The sequence below is a fragment of the Nesoenas mayeri genome, assembly GCF_963082525.1.
Source record: "Nesoenas mayeri genome assembly, chromosome: 7".
In the NCBI taxonomy this organism is placed as follows: domain Eukaryota; kingdom Metazoa; phylum Chordata; class Aves; order Columbiformes; family Columbidae; genus Nesoenas; species Nesoenas mayeri.
The window spans coordinates 36,933,730-36,959,372 of NC_137551.1; the positions used below are offsets into that span (position 1 = coordinate 36,933,730).

A 25,643-nucleotide genomic window follows, 5' to 3' on the forward strand; every position below is an offset into this window, starting at 1 on the left:
CCTTTCCTCACACGGGAGATGCTCCACTCCCTTAACCATCTTAGTCGCTCTGCACATCATCTTTGTTGCCAGTCCTTCCTCAGGACAGGGTTGGGACAACGCAGTCAGCCGGGATCCAGAGCACCGGGCCTGCTCAGCAGCCCCCGCCACACAGGAATGCGCCATGAGGTAGCACTTCACTCTGCTGCTGCGGTACAGAGCAGCGTGGCAGGACCAGCTGCTGGTGGTGATGGTGGTGGTGAAGCTCCACCGCTACCACTCGCTTCGGCCCAGCACCTGTGGGGAGCTGAAAGCCCCTCAATAAAGTCAAATCAACACCAGGCCCAGCCCCAACACGCGCCATGGCGGCACTGCCGCCTGTCTCCTCACGCCTCGGCCCCGCCCCGCCCGCCAGCCCCGCCCGCGCTCTCCTATTGGCCAGAGCCCGCCTTCGCCTCCTGGGACTTCTCGGGAAATCTCGCGAGAGTTGGCTGCTCGCGGCCTGACGCACCCCCGGCCGGCAGTGGGCGCTGACAGCGGCCTGGTGCCCCCCGGCCCCTGCCTGAGGGAGCGCCGGGGCCGACCCGCCCGGGCCGGCACGGAGGGCGGGCGGAACATGGATGAGCTGTGCGGTGCGGGAGCTGCCGCCCCTCTGAGGGGCGACGCGGAGGAGCCCAAGCAGGTGACGGCGGTGAGGGGGGGTCGCGACTTTCCCCGTGGTTAACCGCGGCTGGAGGGGGTCCCGCGGCGCCCCTGGCGCTTCCCCCTCCCCAACCCGGCCCGTGTGCGGCGGTTGGCGGGCGGGGGGACCCGGGCGGGCGCGGGGCTGTAAGCACAGCCCACAGTCATGTTTTAAGTTACCTCATAGCGCTGCAGCCGCTTTCCCGTTCGGCCAGTGAGGCAGCGCTGCTGTCGGTGCAGTAGGGAGCGTAGTAATTATGATTAAGTTCTAATTGTTAGAAGTGTTTTTGTTGTTATGCTTAAGTGCCGTGTGCCGCGTTGTATTTACATAAGTAGTGTCCTGTGGTTCTGTTTTTCCCTTGACGTGTATCGGTTCAAAGCTCTTGAGTGTGACAGCTGTGTGGTTTGCTCTATTTGAAAAAAAATATGCATTCCTGAGGCTTATTTATTAATGCAGAGACGTGTTTAGCTTTAATAAAGGTGTTTGCTGGCGAACGCTTCCTTTCACAAACTTTTGCAGCATTAATGTGAGTTTTATTTTAGTTTTGGCCTTTCTAAGTAACTTTACATTCTACGAGGCGTTGCCCTTAATAACACTTGAGCCTTAAAAAGTGCAGCATACACTTGATGCCAGTGTTGGAATCGAGGTAATTTAAATACCCGTGAACACAGGCAGGAGAAACATATAAGCAAATGCAGGACTTCAGCCACTTAACATTAAAATCATAGAGCAAGTCTGATAGTTTTAATTGCTATTGTTTTATAAATGAAAGACTGATTTCTCTTTGAAAACCAGGGATCGGTTTTGTTTCTTGGGGGCAATGAAGTGAAAAGCAGCGCTGTGGTGAAATACTCATCTGCCCCACCGCAAGCGGCGTTTGCCCGGCTTCAGGAGAAAACGGACTTGAAACTCCCACCTGCCAACTGGTTACGGGAGAGCGCTAAGCTGGGACCAGCAGGTACAACCATTCTTGGCAACAACAAAAAAAGTAAACCCTTTTCAAGGTAAATAACAGCAGGCTGTATTTTTGAGAATAATTCTAGCAGTGAACTTGGAGCCTATGTAATTTATAATATAAAGTACAGACTTTACCATGGCAACTTGCTAGCTCTTTTTCTTAACCATTTTCCCACTGCTTTTTCATCCGTAGTTCTTGCCTGTGTGCTATAATCTTGTCACCCTTATAAATGATTAATGATGCTGGTAATGCTGCTGATTATTATTATTTTTAAGTGCATGTTGACACCTTGCCTGAGACAGTCAAACTGATTTCATATTCTTCCCTGGTTGGCTATTGTTGATTGGCCAAAATGAAGCGAGACTGGTTCAGCCAGCCCTTCTGCTTTTGATAACAGTGGAAAAGGGAACAAATATGGTTCCCCTTGAAAGTTATGGAGCCAATTTATAGCTCAGCTGGATCTTTAGAGACTGGACCCTGCTAACTGATGGCAAAAGAAATTTCATAGTCGAGCGTGAACACAGAAGGTGAAATAAGGGGCAAAACCAAAAAGCAGTGTTGCCTTTCAGTGTGGATGTTTGTTAAATAGTTGGATGAGTTGAGTTCAGATTGTCTATGAATAGGAGACTTAAATCCTGTGCTTAACAAGCAAATTCACACTAAGTCAACTAGTTAGTGAAATTTAAGTTTGTGGAGGGTCTAAGTCTTCATCATCTGTTTTAGGAGAAGTAAATATTTGAGCAGGTTAACAGGGCATTATGAACTTTTCCTGTTTATTTTAAATATTGTGTTTGTTCATCAAATAGGGGCTGGCAGTTTTATCTTTCTGTCTCTTGTGTCAGTGTTAAAAAACTAATAGTGAATATATAATTTTGGATGCTTACATATCATGTATTTGGTTGGGTTGTACTCATATGTGGTTTAGTTTGAAAGAATGATTTGTACATCAAAATATTCTAGTTTAAATACCTGTAATTTAGAGAGGCCTTAATGAGAGTGGGTAAAGCTGCAAGGATGCGCTTGTTGAAACATGTAAGCCAATTCAGAAAACATAAGTAAGAAGTTAAACTAAATGATGGCTGTTAAAATTAAATCATTTAACATATTTAATGCCTTAAAGATAGTCTTTGAAAATTAACCTTCCTTTTTAGTAAAAAAACAGAACAAAACACTCAAAACTTCAGTTTCTCTAATTTCCCATAGCTGTCTTAAAAACGCTTTAAATATCTCTGATTTTCCTGGTTTCAACAAAACTTAAACTACCTTTTAGAATGTCTTGAAATTGCATCTAAGCACTTCCTGTGATACCTTTGGAAAACTTGTAGAATGTCAAAATAATTTTGTTAATTAACTCTAGATTTCATTACACCTGATAATATTTAGCTGGACTTGATGTTTTGATGAAGAAAAACCTTTGGAGAAAAAACAGGTCTCTATTTAATGTATTTGTCTTAACTTGTAATATTTTCTAAATAGCTTTGGGATGGCGTATGACTTCATTGACTCGGTTGGAAATGATGTGGATGTTGTGTCTGATTCAGAGGTATGTATAACTTTTAAAGTTCCATCATTCAAGCTCTTCTGTTTTATAAACCTTATTTTAAGACATTGTCATGGCTTCTGTCATCTTTGTGTCCTTTGATGAAAACTAAAGATCCCCTAATGAAACCCAAATGGATCACTTAACTTTTGACGGTCATTTAAGGGTGATCACTGAATAAGAAATGTAAAGAGAAAATAATGTTTCCTGTGGATTTCTACAAATAATCTTAAACTAAAATATGTTGTTTAGTTAATTCAGCACACCTGTCTTGCAATGTAGTTATTTTATTTTCCTCTGTTTTTTTATCAGCTTTTTTGGTGCTGGTAATGTCTGCAGATGAGACTGTTTGGAAGAGGAAAACATAAATACACATTTATTATCTCAATGTTAATGTTTGACAGATTTTTATTCAGACTTAGATCTCTGTCCAGATTCCTCTGGATATCTGACAAGGTGTCAGTATTCCCATGGTGAATATGATCAGGCTTTTAAATTCCAAACTAGCCACTTGCATTTTTGTCACTTTTGATGGTAGCTGGTTGTGGTGATATAAAGAGAGATCATGGTTAAACCATGCACATGGTTTATACTGAGTGCTTGGTCTCTATCATGGTCATTCATGTTCTCTGGCCTCAGCAAATACAGTTTCTTGTGGAACGGCCCTCTTAAAATCACTGGCACTATGAGGTTTTGTTTGCCCGCCCATGCCTGTCCAATGTTAATAGCGTATTCTTTGCTTGCAGTTTCCTAAGGATTATCTTACAATGCAGTATAACTGTATTGAATTTTATCTCTGTTCTTTTTTACCCTGCAAGAATATTAAAAAACTTCTGAAGATACCTTACAGCAAGTCCCACGTGAGCATGGCAGTACATCGCATTGGGAGGACGCTTTTGTTGGATGAGCTGGATATTCAGGAACTCTTCATGAGATCATCCCAGGTTAACCATTTGTTTTTTAAGTATTTCCTATGATCAAAGTGCTTTATTTTGAGAAGAGTGTAGCCAGCAAGAAAGCATGTATGTATCAAAATTCCTGAGTATCGTATGCGAGTACAAAAGGTGCTCTGTTCTGCAGCGATTATTTTACCCGTGGACTGCATCTGATGTCCTATATTTGTGGTAATGTAGGATTAAAATTCCATGTCCTACTTTCCTTTAACTACTTCAGTATTGCTATACTATTTTATTAATTTATTAATAAGTATTTGTTACTGTGTAACCTCCTAAGCATGTATCTGATTTTCCAATGAAGTCAACTTTTCAGTAAGAACATAACTTTTATTAGAAGATACTTTTTCAATTAGTGACCAATTCAAGACTGTAGCTATGAAGTTATTTTCTGTGTTTCTTTTATCGTTGTGGATGAGTATTTGTAAGTTAAAAAGACGTTTGATTTACTTTGCAGATGCTTCTTGATATTAATTTCATATTTATGATATTGCCTAGACAGGGGACTGGACATGGCTGAAAGAGTTTTATCAAAGGCTGATTGATCAGAAGTGGCAACGGAAAAAGAAGAGTAAAGAACATTGGTACCAGAAGGCTATACTTTCTAAGTTTTTGTATTACAGGTAACCTTATGTCTGCATGAATCTTTAATTCTGCACCACTTACTTTTGCATGGTTTCTTATCTTGAAATAAATGTTAAAATTCCATTATGATCTGTATTATTTACTGGTTTATCCTTATACAAAGGAAATTGAGGGATGAATTAGGTAATAACATGTAAATGTTTTAGCAGAAATCAAAATATTTTAAAGTAAAATTAAAGATTTAAAGAATAAAATAAACCCCATATCTCAATATTTCTAAGTATGAGGGAAGAACAACTTGAAATGCTCATGGTAAATTGTGACAACTGCTGTAATTTTGTAAAAGTTTGAGTAATGAACAACTTGTCAGTATAGCAATCTTTTAGCATATTAGCAAAGTCATTCTTTGAGAACAGCGCATCAGATACAACAATTCTAAAAGTGATTCTGTTTGCATAGTGTCAACTGAACTTGTTAATGTTGCTTTGTCAGCATTAATGGCGATGGAGCTGCTCAGCCTGTTCCTTCCACTTCAAAACAGCACCAGGAGGGTCCTGTTTCAGGTGAGAGTGATGAAGCAGGAAGGGCCTCCTGGCCAGCTCCTTTTGAAATGCCGTCTTCGTTATCTGAAGATCCAGGTGCCTCGAACCAGGTTGGTGTATATAGCGGTTTCAGTGGCACCTTAGTTTTTGTAGGGGCATATATATTCAAGGGTTTTCAAAGGTGCTGCTGCAGTACTTTTTGCTGAAAGAAATTAAATCAGGCATTGGAAGAACTTGGCAGTGTGTGTGATTTAGCTTGTGCCAGTGTTTCAGAGCTCCAAATTTCAGGTTTTTTTTGTTTTTGTCACTTTATCTATGTATTTTTGAGAAACAGAACATTTGGCTAGGAGTAGTCATCAATGACTTTACCTAAAAGTAGGAAAATCTGGTATTCAGAAGATGTGTATGGAAGCTTAAGGTTTTGGCCTTTCTTTTTAAGTCTGTCATAAAAATGAACCTGTTGTGACCGTGAATTTATTAGGTGAAGAGGAAAATTAAGATCTATAAAATATTTGCAAAACAGTTAAGCAACATTTATAGATATAATACTTGCTACGAGATTACACAAGTGGAAGATGTTTATAGCAATTATGCAACAAGCTATAATTAGTATTAGGCCCTAATCCAGGGTTTCAGTCTGTGGCTAAGCTTGTTTCTGAAAACTGTTAATTCCTGTGGGTTTTGAGTAATGCAATACAGAACTCGCTTAGATTTTTTGAGTGGTTGAAAGATCTGTTGTGTTCCATCTACATTAATATAATGATGATGCTGTAGTTATGCTGAGGCAGTATTACCCACTGGTATGCCAAATGACCTGCTCAGCTACCTTGTGAAGGCTCTAAGCTACGTCATCCTTAAAATTGTATCTGCATGTGTTGTGGTGTTCGTAATATTCTAAAGTAGAAAAATGTTTCCATACTTGAAAGATTTTTAGAAAAAAGGCTACTTCTGTCGTTTACCTTCTTGAGGAAATATTGCCCAATACAGCAGACCTTTTATCATAAAGGAACTGTTGTACATTTGTAGTGTCCTTTTCTTTAACTTATAAAGACATCAGGACAGAGGTTTTTCTTCTGGAGACTGATAATCTGGTGCTGACCCTGGGGTTATAAAGAGCCTTTATAAAAACTTCCTGATTTCTTTTGAAAGCCTCTGAGAATATGAAGTACAAAAATTTGGTACTAGCTATAAAAAAATAAGTATTCTAGAGGCTTTTTGTAGTTTAATACATACTTACTAAAAGATGTTAGAGGTAAAGGTTTTTCCCTTATATGCTTTTGTTGTTCAGATTTCTTTAAATGGCCTAATTTTACCTCAGCAGGAGAATCACTCCTTATCCTTGTGCTTTTCACAGGGAAATGTGCCTCTTGAACCCTCATATATAGTGGGGCATGTGGCCTCAGCCCCCAAAGAACAAAACCTGACTACTTTGTTCAATGACGGGGAAAACAGTCAGGTATGCTATATGTGAAATTTGAGCTCAAACACTGAACCCCCAATTTAATCAAACGGTTGAAAATTTGGTCTAAATTGGAACCAAGAGAAAAACTTAAGCCCACTGTAGAAGTAGCTTTTGTGGCATCTGTGATCTCAGTCTTTTAAGTTAATGTGAACGCGTAGCGTAGTTCCTTATGTGCCGTCTTTTATTTGCTGCTTTTGCTTGTTGCTTTCTCATAATTCCGCAGAATGTCATAGAGAACGTGTTTCAGAACAGGGATTTATAGACCAATTTTTTTCTCTCGATGAAGGGACTTAAAAATGACTTTGTTCGTAATATCTTGTGGACCTTTGAAGATATCCACATGTTAGTAGGATCAAATATGCCGATATTTGGAGGTGGGAGATACCCTGCTGTGAGCTTGCGTCTCAGGTGAGTTTTGAAGTTAATGAGATTTATATGCCAGCCTTTGACTGACTTTTTATAGTATTTCTCTTACTGGGATTTTTGAATTTCAATAACTGCTAGTTGAGCACTTCATAAGTACTTAAAACTCATGACTATAGTAGTTCTAAGTTCTGACTGTCCTACTTTTCACCAATACTTGCTCACTTGATTACTGTCTCTTCTGTTCCTGCCTACATGTAGGCAAAGAGCGAACAAAAACTTGAAAATCACTTGATGTATTCGTCATCTTTTTAAGACACATGTAGGAACCAACAGTACCTTGCTTTGCAAGGGATTTTGGAAGGTCTGGGAAGAGGCTTGAGATGTAATCAGTTGCAGCTAATACTGCTATTACTTTAGAACTTAAGTACTTGTTTTCTCAGTGATAGTGAGACATCTGAAGCTTGTTAAAGTTTCAGTATGTGTGGGCAAAAATTCAAAACTGCCCAGGGCATGTGAGTGTATTTGGAGAGATCAAAACATCTGTTTTGATATGATTCCTCGTTTGCCTCTCTAAAACAGAACAGTTCACAAATAATTGTTTTAGTCTCCATCCACTCTCAGGTGAATTAGATCTAAATCCCATTAGTAAACATCCCTAATATTTTTCTGAAGAGTAAATAAAGATTTAAATAACACTAGAAACGTTTGTTTTCAGGGATAACAACAAGCCAATAAACGTGCTAACAGGAATTGACTATTGGTTGGACAACTTAATATGCAACGTACCAGAGCTTGTGATGTGTTTTCACGTTAATGGAATTGTTCAGGTAAGCCTGGCGCTTTGCGTCATGCCCGGTTCATCTGTTCTTCAGCTTCTGAAATTGGTCCAGTTGTAACAGATGTCTTTGTAATCTTATTGTTCTGACAAAACGATGACAAAAATCCTTTATTGCAGAATGAGAAACATATACACAGCTAGCAAGAGTCAGCCAAAAATGATGTGTTCTTTTTTTTCTCCTTTCCATGCATGCAAAATTACTGCTTCCCGCAATGGATGAATGAAGGCAAAAATAGAAAAATGTAGGAGCAGAAATACATCAGTTTCTTGAAATACATCAGTTTCTTGCATCTTAAAATCTGCAGTGTTCACGTGCCAAGACAGATGCCTTTTAAACCTTTATTTGTATTTATTATTCTATGATAGACCACACATACCAGCTGAGTTCCTGTTGGAACTGGTAGCATATGGTTGCTTACAAGGCTGACAGGGTTTCACTGAAGTAATAAATACATGTTGCAGATGTGTGTTTTCAACTCTTTTCTCCTTTTACCATGTTTGTCATAGGAGTGAGTCGTCTTTAAAACTTGTAATTGAGATCTGCTGGCTTTTAAAATAAATTCTGGAAATTAACTACGTTTATCATGACACTCTGTTGTAATAGCAGCCTTTGTTTCTTTTAGCAGTTGATAGAGACACTGATCTTTAGATTCTTTTTTGGGGGTAGTTGGCAGAAAACCCTCCTAACCTTGAGTTTTAACATATATTCCTTGCAGAAATATGAAATGATTAAGACTGAAGATATTCCCAATTTGGAAAACTCGAATTTTTCTACCAAAGTGATAAAAGATATTGCTCAAAACATCTTATCGTTTCTGAAATCAAATTGCACCAAAGAAGGACATACTTATTGGTTATTTAAGGGTAAGTAGATTAACATAGATCTTTGCAAATGGATCTAAATGTCGTGTTGATTAATGAAAGGTGTTATCTTTCAGCAAGTGGGAGTGATATAGTAAAGCTCTACGACCTGACCACCCTTTGTGAAGAGACGGAAGACAAATACCAAAATCCTTTTACGATGCCAGTGGCAATTCTTCTATACAAGTGAGTTTTTATCGTTTTTGTTGCAGTACTTGGTTCCTGGTGCAGTTGTATTTATTAAGAATACAGACTAAAAGTTACAAGGGCATGAAGACGGATTAAATGAAATATCTTCTTTTACACATAAGCTTGGTAAGCCTTAGTCCTACTAAATCAAAAGAGACTTTCATATTTTCACTCTCTCTCTATGTAAACTACATTGTTGTTGAGTAAATCTTGCAGACCCATCTTAAAGTTTGGGACCTCTATGCTTGCAGAAGTATTGTTTAAAGCTCTTTTTTTATTTCTAGCATAAAAAATTATCCAGGGATTTCCTATTTTGTTTAACTTTCTTTTAGAGTTGCTTGCAATATGATGCTGAAGAAAAACCAGAACAAGAAACACTATGGCACTATCAGAACGTTGCTCCTTAATTGTCTGAAGTTACTGGACAATGGCAGACATCCTCAAGTAAGAATTAAGTTTTCTTGTAGCTTTGTGTAAATATAATGGAAATGCTGTCGTCCTAATGCACGTGGCTATATTTTGTGTGGTACTTCTGTGTCCTTCTGCAAGGGAGAGAATTTAAGTTATTTATAATCTTAGAAATTGATATGTTATGATGTTTAAAGAAAGCCTTCCCTGCCCCTCGTTGCTGCATGGGTCTTCTGTCCTGCTCTAAAAGGAGCTGGTCATTACGTTTGCTCTCTTGCTCTCACAAAACAAGAGCTGAAGACCTTGTAAGATGGGGTGGGGGCAAAACCAAACGTGGGCAAACTTGATTGCAGGGGCTTAATAAAATTCAGAGCTTGAAAATGTGGTTATACAGTGTGTATGTGTACAGGCTGTATTTACAGGTTATCAAATACCTACTTGCATGTACTAGTTATTCCTTATTCTAAGGCAAATTATATTGATGTTGCTTCTCAAAAGAAAAAAATGAACTTGAAAACAAATCACTAATGTTTTTTCTCTTATTTGAAAAGATTATTGCTTCAGCAAACTACATGTTATCAGAACTTTTTCAGTTGGATGAACCCAAAAAAGAAGACAGTACAGACTTCCCTATAAATGGAAATTCTGATGAAAGTTATAGCGAGGAAGAGGAAGAAATGCCAGACAGTGATGAAAATGGTTCTTACAGTAACAGTTCTGATCCACCAGATGACAACAAAGCAGTGGCAATAATCAAATCTGTTGGAGAGTTATCAGTACCAGAAAAATACAAGTCTGTTCATCGAATACGTGTAAGTGAGGCTGTGGAATTTTTTTAAGGGTTTTTAGGGTTTTTCAGTTGATGTAGCGAAGTTACTGAAATTCAGTTACCTCTTAGTTTTGTCTTAAGCTACCACCATGTGTTTGTTTCAGGCTAACTGAAGCATGAGCTGCTTATAAAATCTGAGGTCTTTAAGTTTCACAGGATAGCAGGTTTAAAGTATAGTTTAATCATCTTGCGGTTTTCCTTGATGGCGTGATTCCGCATAGCAGGCTACAGAGAATTACTCCTGTCACAGCAGCGGAGAAAATATTGTCAGCTGTGGCCATGTGTAAGAGTGTAGGTGACCACAAGTTTGTGGGGATACCCAAGCTGTCGTAGTACTTTTTTCTGGTTGGTTGGTTTGTTTGGGTATCGTGTTGTTTTAATTTTGGTTGTGGTTTTTTGTTATGTGTTTTGGTTTTTTGTTTGTGTTGTTTGGTTTGGTTGTTTTTTTTTTTTCCCCCTGGGAGCATCAGCTGCATCAGATCCACAGCGTTAGTCTTTGGTTTCCCTCTTTGATTTGGCTTTCCAAGGTAACTGGTCAGGATACAGCAGAATTGTGGCTGTAGTCGATTTTCAAAAAGAGATGAAGTTTTGCTCTGCACGTATTGTGTCTGAGGGGACAACTGGGTGCGTAACCACAGTACTCCTGAAACTGCATTGACGTACATGTGCTGCATAAAGGAATCCACAGAAATGTAACACTGCTACCTTCATTGTACTTTCTGTGCCTTATTATTGTAACAAAATAGAGCAACACAAGAAACTGTGAAGATCAGCAAAGAAATTGTTTCTGCTGATGTTTTACTTGTCTTGCCTGTACAGGGATGTGATTATGAAATGACAGTCGTTGGTCAAAATCTAAACCTATTTTTCTAATGTCTGTGCTGAGCAGCAAAGTACAAGATGTCCTAAAATATTTTGTAACCCTTATTGCTCTATTAACTTCTAAGACTTCACGGTCCACCAGCTAAAACCACAGCTTGCACGAGTGCAGAAACACTACATTTCCACTCTTATTTCCCCTTCTACTCTGGCTCAGAAGAAAACAAAAATTCAAACTTGAAAGCTCTGAGTTGTTCAAAGGTGATGGAAGTGCAGCTTTGATAGAAAGGCTGAAGGAAAAGAATTCTGTATAGTATTGAGTCTCCTTATCTTCCTGGGTGTGCATTGCAGACTGTCACGGAACAGTCATCTCTTCTCTTCTCTTTGCATTGTCTTTGGAGTTGCCAGGAGAGACCACACGTAGATAACCAGGTATATGAATTGCTCACTGAGATAAAGAAATACCGTCACACCTCTTAGTGCAGAGCTCAGATGTTCTATTCGCATCCTCTAGTTTTGACATTTTCTATGCCGAACATTTATTCTCTTCCTATTCCTCTCTCCCAATGAAGCCCAGTTGTGCATTTCCCGTCTGCCATGGCACTGAGGAGCGCTGCAGGCTGGTGCTCAATTACGTCCTGGAGGTAAGTCTACTAACCATTTTCTAATCATGTTTCACCTTGTACCCAGTTCTTGGTGTCTTCTGTATTTGCTAAACATTGCTTTCAAGTTGAATTAAATTATTTATTCCTTTTGCAGGGCTTGAAGTCTGTTGACAGCAGTGTTAAAAAAGAGGGTGACCTTCCTGCAGCTGACCCCAGCACACCAATCCCATTGAAATATGAAGATGAATCTACCAGTGGTGGTCCCGAGTGTCTGGAAAAACAGATGGCCTTATTTTTAGACAAAAGTAAGATGTATTGTTATGGAAATAAGACTTTTTCTAAACTGCTTTATTTTGGTTGTCATAACAGTGCACTTATAGGTCACTAATTACACTATTGCATAAGCAATAGTAGTATACTAGAAATGGGAGAACAGTCTGTTCCTTTTTAAGTAATTATAGGTCATTTGTGATATTTTGCATATCAAAGCATCTTTTATTAGTAAACATAACTTTACTGCACCCCATTTACGTGTGGCTTACAGATGACTTCCATAAGGGCTGAGTATTTTGGGGTTTGGTATGTGGAGCACAGTAAGGTGTGTGGATTGCTTTTAAAACAGCCTTCATTCTTCTTTTGTGACTTGCGAGTTTTGTGGAAGAACTTCCCACTTCTGGCAGGTTTCTATCTTACATTATGCTTGCTGCTGAATTGCATATAAAACGTTAACTAGGATTTTGTTTTCGTTCTCGTACCCCTACAATTGTGGATGGAAGCAGCAAATAAAGGATATTTTATTTGCTTAAATATTCACACTCTAGAAATTTCAGACTATAGTCTATTCTATTTTTCTCTGGAGTGGCATAAAAGCATATAGGAAAGACTATTCTGAAAATAGTTGAGTTCTCTGCAGGGCAAGGGGCCCTATAAGCATAACCCAGGAAGAAACTTAAGCTTTGACTATTTTTACAGTTCTTTATTCTTTCCTTTCTCCTCCTTTCCCCCTTTGAAAAAATCTCTAAATAATGAGTTCAGTTTTGAGTTATTCATTTAAGTGTTCTCGTGTTTCTTTTCCAATTTTATGATTGTCTCGTGAATGTCAAGGACCTGGTGATGGATGTATCCTTTCTTACTTTCTCTCAGATATGTGACCACAGAATTTATCACCTCTGTCAGAAAGTTAGTGTGTTGAGCTTGCATCAGTTCTGCACGGTGCTGTTAATATGGACTGTGAGGCTGATTTTTACCAAGATCTCCTGAGAAATTTTGCCTAGGTCAGCTCAGCAAGATCACTGTGCTGATTTCAGCTCTCCTGCAGCCAGGCTCTGTCTTCAGCCTCCACAATTTGGAACCGATGCCACGTTGCAGCCGCTTGCCAGCTGGCAAGGACAGTGTCCACATGTTAACTTTTTCTGTTTAGAAACAAGTGTTTCCTGGGGAATGTGGGAGAGAAATATTGCACAGAGCAGAAAAAAATATTGTAGTTGGTTTCTGGAGCTGTGCTGGAGTTCTCCCCTGCAGTAGCAGTGCTGCTACTTGTTTAGCTCCTAAGGGTTGAATTCAACTTCAAGAAAATAGTTCAAACATAGTGGAGAAACTTTTTGCTTTTCCATTATGTGGGTATATTTTCTGTGATACATGTTCTGTAGTGTATCTGTAAATGTGTATGTTTACATACAGAAAGGATAAGTGCTCTTACTTCTTGAATTTCCAACCTGAAGAGAGAACTTCCTCTGAGTAGTATATAGCTACAGTATACGTGCACTCTGTCTATAACTGTGTGAGATGTTACTGTATTAGATTTGTCTCTGTCCTAATGAAAACCTGTAGTTCTTCTAGAACGCAATAAGGATAGCAGGCTTGTAAGGTGGGCCTTGTAGGTCCACTTGTAAGCAAGAGACTTGTTTCTGTGTGCAGATGTTGTCAGGACAAAATTCTGTCCTTTGGTATGGCTAAAGTGTGTTCTTTCTTGTTCCACAACCACTGTAGCATTGAAGGAGGAACCTTCATAATCTTACGCTGAGGATGTCTTGAAACTGGTGTGAGGAGGACATTGGTTTTCCTTGCGGAAAGGACCAGGTTATCCAGTTCTTTCTGTGCTGGAGGCTAAACCCCCAAATGGAGGCTTTCTCACTTAGAAATTGTTCATACAGAAACAGAGCATATATCATAGGGATTTGGTGGAGAATGGGAAAAATTATGCCTGTGGTTTTTGTGTTCTTTTCTACTGCTACCGAACAGAATAGTCTTGGCCGCTGCACCTGGATTTCAAAAGCCGTTCCGAGTTTGAGAAGTTAACTGCGTTGTCACTGTGCTCACTGTATTGGAGCATCCCACTGTGACGTGGAGTACGTGGAAAAGTTCCAAATATTGGGTCCATTTTGCAGATGAAAAATGTAGTGGCAGACAAGTTGGCATAACTCCCCTTGCGCAGAGCTGTAATAAGGCGATTTACATTCTGCCTGTGTGCTGATGAAGTTGTGTCCAACCTCTGGCATATGTTATGCAGATGAGATTTACTGACGAGGTTCTGTTCTATTACAGTGGGCTCGTTTCAGAAGGGGAAGCATTCCAGCCAGTCAGGAATGATTCCTGGATCGTGGCAATATAAAATGAAACTCCAGCTCATTCTGAAATCATCAAAGGCTTATTACGTCCTGTCTGATGCTGCTATGATTCTACAGAAATACGGGAGAGCATTGCGATACATCAAACTGGCTTTACAGTGCCATGGTAAGTTGCTGGAATGTATTTGTCATCCATGGCAGCGCCTGCGTATACCTTTCACAATATCAAATACTTCTCTTGTGCATGATTTATCCTAGTGGCATGTGGTGACATGTCTGACAACCATGCATTTAGTTAAACTGAGTGTCTGGCTCATTATTCAGGAGGGAATTCTGTCGTAAGAATAACTCGTGTCTTTGTTAGAAAGATGCTCCCGTTTTGATAGACTGGGAAGCTTAGAGCGTGGGTTTGGAGCTTCAGAGCACTCAAAGTTGGGAGAGTTGGTCCTGGTGCCAAGACACAGAATTCTGTGGCCTAAGTGCTGTCACTGCAAGCAGATGGTTTTTTTTCCTTGGAAATACCTGGTAGTTCCCACTTCATTGCAATAGATTTATTGTTCTCAGAAATACCAAACTTGTTAATCAGCTGAATTGGATACTCCTCTAAAATGAAATGCGTCTTTAAGTATTACTGAGGAAAATGAAGGAAGTAAAATCAGGCTGCTTAGAGTATTACTACAATAATGATAATAGCTCTTTGGAAAATGCCATTAGCTTGCTACTGTAGTACCGCTGTTTTCTTCAATATTTGTAGGGCTTGGGGCAGGAAGAAGCTTTTAAAGCAAAAACACTTGATCTTACCACAAAGCATCAATAGCTCAAAGCCTACTTCGATTTTCAGTCTCTTAAAGATTTGAGAATCAAGTTTAAACTCTACCTCCTGTAAATTAATTTTTCAGGTGATATCTCAACTTGAGTTAATTTGTCGAAAGTTGTTTTTTCTTTAGTCATATCTGAGATTAGCATTTGTAATTACCAGATTTGCTGCTCATCTTGGACAACATAGTTGCTCTTTTGAACCTGTCAGCTCTGTAGAGCAACTATGACTTCAAAATAGGTTCGGACTTAAAATAACGTGTTGTCTACATAAGGAGAATAAGTGTGACAGGTAACATAAAAACCAATTATATTGTCAGTATGTGTCAAACCTTATGAGTTTAATTCTTTTCCTTCCTCTTATCTCATCCATGTGATTTATTTTATTTATTTTCCTTAATAGATACCTACTGTTGTCTCTGCACCAGCATGCTTCCAGAAGTATTAGTATTCCTTTGTCAGTGTTTAACCCTTTGTGGCGATATCCAATTAATGCTTGCTCAAAATGCCAACAACAGAGCAGCGTATCTTGAAGAATATAATTACCAGACAAAAGAAGATCAGGAAATACTACACAGTCTTCACAGAGAATCCAGGTGCCAAGGTATGATACTGATATAACTGCCATAATTCAGTTATGTGACAGACATGAGTAATGTTGTTGTGCTTCTCAAAACTGTGCACTGGTATAATTTCTGGAGAAGGGTTTATTACACTTCAGGTCTGTTTTCTTTAGGGAAAGCTCACTGTGCCTGTCATATGTAAGGAGGTTGTCAAGATACTGTATGACACGCCTGAAGCTGTAAATAACTAAAGACAGTAATTAATGGGTAAATTGTGCATATCTGTAGAAATTGTGGGATCATTCGAACATGGGTGTTGGTCTAGAGGAGAACGCCCAAAACAAGGCCATCAAGTGGCAATACTGTTTGATGTGCAGGCTTTGCATTTTGTTTTCCAGTGTTTGCCTGGGCTACCGACTTGTCTACAGACTTGGAATGCCAGCTTTCCGTCAGCTGTAAATGTTACGAAGCAGCTTATGAAATTTTACTTTTTAGTAACTTAAAAAACCAAAACCCAGAGCAGCATATACAGGTGCTGAAGAGGATGGGCAATATCAGGAACGAGATCGGAGTGTTTTACATGAACCAGGCTGCTGCAGTGCAGACTGAGAGAGTGGGCAAGTGTTCTTTTTACTACTTACTATTTCAACTATGATCATGTTCACTCAGTGTGAGAAATCTTGAGTATTTCTGAGAAGACATTTAAATAACGTAGTATAAATACTTATCTGTATTTGATGTTACATAACTTGAATGTCCATTGTAAATATCCGTCCGCAAGAGATCACTGTGGCTTGTACACTGTACTTAATTGAGCCTAAACTGAGTAATGAAATCTGCAGTTTTGGACAAATTATTTAAAAGTATGTAGAATGCCCTCAAAAAACATGATGGAAACTTTTAGACCAACTCTGTTATAAAAGGGAGGGCATGTTACGTTCTTGATGTTTAGCCCAGCATGAACAAGCATAAGGTTAATTTAAATGTAAGAATAGTTTCAGTGAAGTCAGTCTGTGAATGTTCTGGTAAGTAAATGCTTGGAGGCTTTGCTTCTGGTTTGGTTTTGGTGTTTTTTGAGGGATTGGTTTGGTTTTTTGTGTTTTTTTGGAAGTGGAGGTTGCCTAAGCTGCCTTGTAGCATAAGGTGTTTGGTAATGCCTTATCTACAAGTAAAAGTTACATAAACTAGAACAACTTAGATGCTGGTGGTTGAGTGTTAACAGCTCCAGTTTACACTGGCAATTTCCTGTGACCTTTGTCCAATTCATATTTGAAGGATTTTGGGTTGAACTTGTAATTTCGTAATTTTTCATGATCATGTTTTCGCAGAACTGCTACTTAGCTGAAGTGAAGCTCAAACACTGCATTTCACTTGTCTGTAAAATGCACTTTTTACTTGTTTCATACAGTAAGTTTATAGAAGTAACTGCAGTACCCTGAATGTTACTGTGGGGAAAAAAATAATCTGTGTTTTATGTTAATTTCTGATGTTTTTTTTCTGTGTCATGTTATCACAATCCTTTTGAAAGTGTAGTAGATGTAAGAGTGCACTTCACGTATGAAGGTTTTCACATTTGAGGTTTTCTTAGGAGTATTTTCCACAAATTGGGTATTCAGAATAATTTACCACCCTTAAATTCTAAAAAGTGGTTGATGAGACAAATAACAATGGAAGTATTTGTTCAGTATCTTTCAAGAATTTGAATGAGCCTTGTCTCTTACCCCTAGTGAGTAAAACCGTATCGACGACAGAGCAGCAGCTCTGGAAGAAAAGCTTCTCTTGCTTTGAAGAAGGAATTCAGAATTTTGAGTCAATTGACGACGCAACCAACGCCGCTCTCCTGCTCTGCAACACGGGCCGACTGATGCGAATTTGTGCTCAAGCACACTGTGCAACTGAGGGAGACTTCAAAAGAGAGTTTTCCCCAGAAGAGGCCCTTTATTATAATAAGGTAACATCATGCTACTTTTAGAATGGCCCAGACCCTAATATGCCTTTTGCTGTAGAATACTTGTAAATATCTTGGTAAAAATCTGGAAGTCTTGATGTAATAACTTGGGATACCTCTCCTGCTTTCATATTATCCTGATCCTCGCTATACAGGCTTCGGTATTGTTGAGGTTTGATTCTGTTGCTCTGATACGCGAAGTTCTGTGACGTTCAGGTTTATGTTTGACTGCAATACCGCACACAAGGGAGACAGATGCACTGTCAGGATTAAAGTTATGACCAAAACGTGTGCAAGGAAAATACTGAAGGCGACCCAAACATTATTCTGGAATTCTTCCTTGAGAATGAGTAAAGGAAAATTAATTTCTAGTTGCTATAAGTTTCAGCATAACCATGTACATGTATTATTTTATGATCTGTAGGCTATTGACTACTACCTGAAGGCATTACGATCGCTCGGTCAGAGAGACGTGCATCCAGCTGTCTGGGATTCTGTGAACTGGGAGCTGTCTACTACCTATTTCACCATGGCGACTCTCCAGCAGGATTACGCTCCGCTGTCTCGGAAGGCTCAGGAGCAGGTAAGGAAGAGCTTTTGTGGCAACATCTGGTAAAATGAGTTACTGTCTTCCTGAAAAACTAAACAGTGAGTAAAATTGATATTGGAAAAACTCACAAACCTTTAATAGCTTGAAGAAATTCTGTGAAAGGGGTTCTTGCAAACTGTAAAACCTTTAGTCATTTGTATTAAGGTTGTGCTTAATGAAAAGGTAGTGCCACAAATAGAGACTTAACCCCTACACTTGCACATAGTGGTGTTCTAGTTTCAAAGCAATCACGCTACATCTTTTTGTTTTGCCTTGTAGATAGAGAAGGAAGTCAGTGAAGCCATGATGAAGTCCTTGAAATACTGTGATGTTGATACCGTGTCTGCCCGACAGCCTCTCTGCCAGTATCGAGCTGCAACCATCCACCACCGGCTGGCTTCCATGTACCACAGCTGCCTGAGAAACCAGGTATTTGTCCAAATTGGTCTGCTTTTCTGTATGGGTTCCATACTTACCATGCCCAATGTGTGTGGCGATTGATATTTATCCTTCTACCTATAGTTGACATGAAGTTATTTAAAAGATTTTACCAAAGAAACATGAGGTGGTTTATTTGCAAATCATTGTGAAATATGTTACTTTTAAGAGTAGTCTGTCCTTTATAGAGTGTATTGAGCTTTATGGTTCTGTCTCCTCTTAGTGTTTCCATGCTCTCATAACAGAAGTCAATGATAACAAATATTTCCTTGGGTTTGGTGGTGTGTCCGGGCCACTCTTCTGACAGTAAGCAGGCAGCCTTCTTCTAGAACATGAGCATATGGCTTATTAAAGCCTTAGTGCGGACCTACATGTCATCTTCTGATATTTTTTTTTCCAAATTACTATTCTTTATGGTGTGAATTTGTTAGCATTAGCTATGAAATTACAAAAGCTTCAAAGGCAGCAGGCTGGTGATGTATTCTGGAAACATACAGACATTTAGATGAGCCACTATGAAATGAGCTGGTGTACAATTGTGTAGTCCATAGCATTTTTTTCTAGTAGTTACCTCATGACCATACAAATGGTCTGGGATTTACCCTGTGCCCTACTTTGAGCGCAGGTTGGCGACGAACATTTGAGGAAACAACACCGTGTCCTTGCGGATCTTCATTACAGCAAAGCAGTGCGGCTCTTCCAGCTCCTGAAGGATGCGCCCTGCGAGTTCCTTCGTGTGCAGCTGGAAAGAGTGGCATTCGCAGAGTTCCAGATGACGAGTAAGTCGAGCTCTTGTCTTACTACAACAGCCTTCCAAACTACCTTTAGCTATTCAGTTTCATTTGTAGATAACTTTATGTATGAGAGCAGCAGTAATGTGCTTCTCAGAACAGAACTATCTTAGAGAGAAGAGATATTTGTATCTTACTGGTTTTTAGTTGACTAGGACAGTATGCTCTTTTCTCGTGAGAACTCTTGAAATCTATGGGTGGAAGAAAAAGTGTAATCTGTAACATAAACCATTTGTGTTCCTGATTGTTACTACTTCTTCTTTTCTTTTTTTTTAGGTCAGAACAGCAGTGCTGGGAAATTAAAGACTTTGTTTGGGGCCCTAGATATAATGGTGAAAACCACAGGTGCATTCCAGCTCATCAGAAAGGAGCTTGTGGCAGAAAGCGAACAGGTAAACCGAAGTCAAGTGGTGGGATTATCTGCTCCATTGCATATTTGCATTCACAGAAAGCTGGCAATTAGGGTGTTGGTTGCTTTTCAGCGGAGCTAGTTGCTTAAATGGTGTGGACAGGGTTTGAACCTGTTGCAGTTCACTTCTAGTCTTTAGGTGGAAGTGGATTAAAAAAAACCCACTAATTTTGAGACTACATTTGTCTAAGTGGTGTCAAAGTTCCACCTCCTCCGTGCAGCACTGTTGTAATTGGCTATGGATTTTTTTTAACTATAAGTTTCTCCAATACTCCCCCACTTCTTTACATCTCCTCCCACCCTGTAACTTCAGTGAAGTGTTTTGTATAACACCACTGAAGTTGACACAATTTTTCAGAAATAGTTTGACATTCTCGCCGTCCCTGGAGGTTTTTAAACTGAGATTGGACATGGCACTTAGTCCATTTACTAGATCATGGCACTAGAGTTGGACCAAGGGTTGGACTCGATGATCTCTGAGGTCTTTTCCAACCCAGTCGATTCTGTGATTCTGAATTGTTCTGTGGAGATGAATTAAAACGTGTTTGTGTATGGACACATCTTGACTCATTCTGAGTGAATGGTGCTCTGTGCAACTCTGTGTTATCCCTTAAAAGTTATCCTTAGGAACTTAAGAATGTATGTACAGCATAAATATGAATTCTGTCCATGTAGTACATTTAATATAGAAATACTAATGCGTGGAAGGTATTTGTAGCTAGTGTTAATAGGTTCCCAATGCCTAAATCAATAACAAGTTGCTGTATTTCATGATGTCTTCATCACTTACTGACAATTTGAGCAACAGATTGAGTATTAAAGTCCATAGTTTCCTGATGTCTTTAAGTAAATATTACTATATATATATAACATAGGCAGTTGGCATAACTTGTGTGCAGTGTTGATGTGAGCTAATTACCAAAGCCTCATAAACAGGGTGTCATAGCAATTGTGATGTTAGTGCTGTGCCTGTAAATGCTGAGCTTAACCCACAGGTGTGGTTGTCTGACCTAGCTGAGGTGTGTTTTAATAGTGGAGTTGAGTGAAATAGGTTTTCTTTTCATCTCCTTGCAGATAAGCAAGGATAAAGGTAACGCTGAGAGTGTGTCACCTAATGATTCCTCTACTGGCCTTAACAAAGAAGAAGTATTGAAACTGCTTGGTATTTTTGAGTCCAGAATGTCGTTCCTTCTCCTCCAATCCATTAAATTGTTAACTTCAACAAAGAAAAAAATTGGGTAAGTTGATCGTTAATATGCATGTGTAGATGTGATTCTCATCCACAAATCCATGCCAAGTGTGTACTCTTGAGCATGCATGAACGTGTGATATTTGTTTATGGAGGTGACTCTTCTGTGTGGAGAAGGAGCTGAGATAATGCCTTAATCATCTAAATTTTGAACAGCTTCTATGATTTTTGTGTGTAATTAAGGGAGTGACCAAGAAACTTCTTCATTGATAGTGTGTGGGCAGCGTTTTTCTCTCAGCTTTCCTGATCACGGTTCAGGACTGAGTTCAGGACAAACCATTTTGGCTGAATGGCTCTATTCAAGTAGGAAAAGAATAGTTTATAATGGTTGCCTGAAACACAGGATACAGTTATGAATCACTGATGCTTTATCATGCTCTGTAATATGACTTTTTCTTTAGAGGATATAAATCCACTGTCCTTCCTAGGTATAAATCCACACACAAAGCAGTTTTGCTTGCACTGCTGTGATTTTGCTGACGTACGTCTCATTGTCTTCATTTACCTTTTTAATCAAACCCTTAGTTCAGGGAATGAGGTGTGTGTGTGTGTCCTTTGTCTTACTGACATTCCAGTGCTGTCACAGCTGCAGACCAAAGTTATTTGGGGAGAAACTGCAGTGTACTGCTGATCTTTTGATATACCTCTGATAAAATATACCAGTGACAGCAGAGTTGAGCAAGCAAAACACTTGAGAATAAACACAGGTATGTTAGTAACGCTGTAAATAGAGAGGGGTGTGTGGGGAAGATGCTCGTTGGTGTTAGAGCAATTTGTAACCCCTCATGGAGTGCAGTGAAGCGATCATCTGCTGTCTTGCTTTTGGGATTCAGAAGAAATGTGCCTTCTCCTTTTAGTGTTGTTGGCATTAGGTGTGGCGGTGTAACCCCTTACACCACTATCACCTCTGCTGTTTGCATTTCAACGTGTGTAGCGTTGCTTTTGGCATCTAAAACATACCTTTTATTGCCTCAGCAGCAAACGTGTTTGGTTGCAGCAGCACCAGCAGCAACCTTGCTGGTTCTCATGCCATGTGGAGTTAATTTAGCAAAGTGTGGCACTAATTCTAGTATATACTTCTAGAGAATTCTTCTGTTGTGCGAAGTTGTGTTAATAGTTTTCAGATCGAAGCACCACTGATGCAAGTGCGATTTTGCTAAAACTAAACCATGAAATGAATTCATTCTGCGCAGTAACTTGTCTGCTGACAGCAGGAGGTGGGTGAACAAAATATGAGACAAGGGGAACGTGTGTTGTCAACAGTGCGTTAGGTGCGCTGTTCCATGCTTTCACGCTTTACAAATGAGCTTCCACAAGGTGGCAATCTGGATATGCGGATGCAGAGGATTAAAGTGTAATTGATGTGTAACCAAGGAGATGGTCCCAAGTAACAGTCAGTTGGTTTAGTTCTGTTATCCCATTATGTGCGTAAGTGTTGTAAAGCAAAAAAAACCTCTTATTTTTTGCTTTGTGGCTTTTCCATTTACTTTCTCACCCTTGTCTCTCTCAAACGGGGTTTTGTACTGATGGTTCCATATAGGGCACGTGTTACAGTTTTAATTTGAATACTGTCAAATGGGAGAGTAGCTGTAGCATGTTAAACTTTCAAACAATGGTGGACTGAGGCTACGCTTAGAATTACCTTTCACTTAACCTCTCCCCTACCTTTGTGTGCTCCTTGAGGATATTTCTGCTGGGTAGGAGGAGAACGTCTGCCTTCTGGTTTAATAATAGGCTGAAAAGGAGGAAATTGGGGCTCACAAGTGCTGTTTTGGGGTCTCAGCTGCACTTTGGCAGAGAGCAGGAGAACATGTGGTAAAATTCACATTTGATAGTGAAACTCGCAGACTGGCAATAAAACTGGATGAAATCAGTTTTACCCTCTAAAAGTGGAAGGCAGAAGCGTAACTGAACTTGGCTATGGAAATCAGAGGAAAGAAGTAATTGAAAGTAATGCTTTGTTCTGGGAATTCTTGTAACTTATCCTGGACATACTTTGCATTTCAGTGGCTTTTTATTGACAATCTGTTCTATTTAATAAATGAACCTGTCTGATTTCTGCCAAGTGTTATGAATTTAATTTGCTTCACCACTTCTTGGTAATTCCCAAAGCATTTGCAACTAAAGTGACTGCTCCTTGCACACATACATGCTTAATTTAGTTATAATGTTAACGGCAGCATTTTTTATTCTTCATTTTTCTAGTTCGGGTCATTTATTTGTTAGTCTTGCTCCTCAAAGGTAGCAGAGCAGGGTGGGAAGGAGGGGGACAGCGCTGAAGCAGAAGACCAGCATGTGTGCAATAAGTGATTTACAATACTTGTCAAGCGGATCATATCAGTGGGAGCTCAGACTGCAGACTGGCAAAGGGGAAAAGCTCTTGTGTGCAGAGATCTTGAGCGTGGAACAGTCCCTATCTGGAGGGAAATATCGCAGATGTATGGAACTGAGCGAAGGATCTTGGGCTTCAGGCTTGGATGGAAAGCTGATGCCCAAAAGTGTTCTAGAGGGGAGAGGTAATGGCAGGGGAGCAAAACAACCGCGTCTCTCGGTGTCTGTTTGCATTTGGCACCATCAGACTGGGCACTAACTTAGAGAAAAGTATGGAGTTTTGGCACAGAGACCCGGATTCAGAGGCTTTATGATGTGATTTGGGATTATAATGTAATTGGCCAGACTGGAGGTGAACCAAGCTTGGAACACCTTTCCCTCCTGCAGGGTGAGCGGAGGCTCTGTCTGCTGGGAAACGGTAGGAAAAAGGAGCGAAGGAAATAAGAGACTCAAAGCACAACACCAGCCGTGTGATTTGACATTATTCTATCTAATAATGGTTTTGATAATCTGCAGAATAAAATCTTGTGGTCAGGTTAATAATCTGTATTACCTGTTTTCTTTTCAGGGGCATTAATGAAGAAGATGCTGTTCTTAAAACGAACAAGCAAGTTTACTCCCTGCTGTTGCGTGCAACTGCTAACAAAAGTCTGACTCTGCTCCAACGAATAGAAGTCATCTTAAATTTGCTGGAACAGCTGACTCGAAATAACGAAGGTAACAATGGAGGAACTCAGTGACCGAAATGCTGCAGAACAGCAGAATCAGTGCCTTGCTGTGCATGGGATCCCTGGGATTTTTTCCCATGTGATATTTGTATTTATTGAAGGTGATAATATCACCTACATTGTTCCACTGTTCATCTGGGAAAGAACAGGAATTCCTTTGTATCCCGTGAGAATGGCTCAGTTGGTAGCGTTTCTTTGTTTGAAATGCCAAATGGGGCTTCTGGATATAAACTTAACAGATTTTTCTTAATATTGGAGAAATTAACGTTGTTTTCTCTTCCAGGCTTTGCAGTGATATAAATGTTTTGCATTCAAATGTAATCTCACAGTTGCTCTGGTTTGCTATTTAATGAAATGTACTTTGTAAGTGAGGCTTCCTTGGAACACTTGACCCGGTAACGTCAACCCAAGTTGTACAAGGAACTCTGTGTTGAATACGTGGCCACACAGACACACTACTTGCAGTAGAGTTACTGTCCTGCACAAAACCTTGTGCCTTTCTAACTTTGACACAAGACTCTTGCAAACAGTAGCCATCACTGGGATTTCGTTTTCCCAGAAAGGGAATGGTTTTCGCTGTTTTGGATTGATCAAGAATAGTATTATTATCTTTTTCAGACTTGAAACTGTGAATAAATGAGAGCATATTTTTAAATAAAGATTTATTTATTAAATATAAACTCAGGAAGTGGTCTGCCTTGTTGTCATTAGTTATGAGTGTTACGATGCTCAGCAGAGAAGCAAAGTGCTCAATGGAATTCAACTATTTGAAAGACAGCAAAAATATAATATCTGATATCTTAATGTTTTTCTGTAAATGAATGTGGTTCATTATTGTACTAAACACCACTTATTTAAAGGTAGTAAGTTTTTACATGTGTTTATATGCATATTTTTAAAAATCTTTCTATATTTAGACATAAGTAGTGAATTACCTATTTAAGCTGCTTGTTTTGAGGAGACGATTCTTAGTCTCATGGTGAGATACAGAACGATGCTCATTTGTATGGTGCATGTTTTCACCTAGAAAACCCCGGTTTGTAGAAATGTCTATCCTGACAATTTAAACCTGGTTTTACAAGTGCAGCCTTAGATCTGCCTTCAGAAGAAGCGGGATCTTTCTGATGGAACAGAGAACATGGGCGCACCCGAAAGCAGCACGAGCGCCTTGTGAAAGGATGAAAGACGAGAGGCGGCGTCCGTGTCTGTTCTGTTGCTGCTGATTTGGAATGACTGGGAGAAAAAGGAGTTTGGAGGCTTAAAGTTGTCCCCTTCTCGTGAGGCCAAAGCTGTAGAAAATGGAGCAGCCGCTTTCTGACGCAAGATGCTGAATGCTGTGCTTGAAATAGTTATTAGCAGGAAGCCTGGTGATGGTGAGGGGTACGAGAAATACGCTCTTGACTAATCTTTTCTTCAGAGGCGAAGGTGACCAAGCACGTCTGCTGGGATCAGTAACAGCGGCTCAGGTGCTGAGAATAGAGAACGCTTGAGAGATCCAAGCACTGCTGGCAGATTCCTGCTGGAAAGGGGACATTTCCAGCCAAAACCCGTTGTTTGGATCTGATTGAGCTGTTTCATGCAAGAGGTCAGTGCCTGCA

General features: G+C 39.7%; 1 protein-coding gene across 4 annotated transcripts; it reads left to right on the forward strand.

Moving 5' to 3' along the window:
- Nucleotides 1–483: 483 nt before the first annotated feature.
- Nucleotides 484–24,719, forward strand: EDRF1 (erythroid differentiation regulatory factor 1). Of its 4 annotated transcripts, XM_080348095.1 has the most exons (25): nucleotides 484–661; nucleotides 1,457–1,665; nucleotides 3,096–3,162; nucleotides 3,978–4,103; nucleotides 4,611–4,735; nucleotides 5,190–5,349; nucleotides 6,594–6,695; nucleotides 6,988–7,109; nucleotides 7,783–7,894; nucleotides 8,622–8,769; nucleotides 8,844–8,952; nucleotides 9,288–9,399; nucleotides 9,915–10,175; nucleotides 11,584–11,655; nucleotides 11,771–11,921; nucleotides 14,161–14,349; nucleotides 15,403–15,603; nucleotides 15,961–16,183; nucleotides 17,294–17,513; nucleotides 17,935–18,093; nucleotides 18,379–18,528; nucleotides 19,163–19,316; nucleotides 19,605–19,720; nucleotides 20,812–20,975; nucleotides 23,886–24,719. In XM_080348095.1, exons 1-25 carry the CDS (start codon nucleotides 596–598, stop codon nucleotides 24,055–24,057), a joined length of 3,690 nt encoding a protein of 1,229 aa, XP_080204221.1. In that variant the 5' UTR covers nucleotides 484–595; the 3' UTR covers nucleotides 24,058–24,719. The 4 variants fall into 4 exon arrangements, with proteins under 4 accessions (XP_080204221.1, XP_080204222.1, XP_080204224.1 ...); XM_080348096.1 differs by lacking the exon at nucleotides 6,594–6,695; XM_080348098.1 differs by lacking the exon at nucleotides 20,812–20,975 and having other exon boundaries at nucleotides 23,886–23,979.
- Nucleotides 24,720–25,643: the final 924 nt, after the last annotated feature.

Excerpts from the sequence above, each read along its gene's own strand:
- EDRF1 (XM_080348095.1), top strand. The coding sequence starts at position 596 with ATGGATGAGCTGTGCGGTGCGGGAGCTGCCGCCCCTCTGAGGGGCGAC. Across the intron at positions 7,895-8,621 it reads ACGTTAATGGAATTGTTCAG|AAATATGAAATGATTAAGAC; the intron begins GTAAGCCTGGCG and ends TATTCCTTGCAG. Across the intron at positions 8,953-9,287 it reads GTGGCAATTCTTCTATACAA|AGTTGCTTGCAATATGATGC; the intron begins GTGAGTTTTTAT and ends ACTTTCTTTTAG.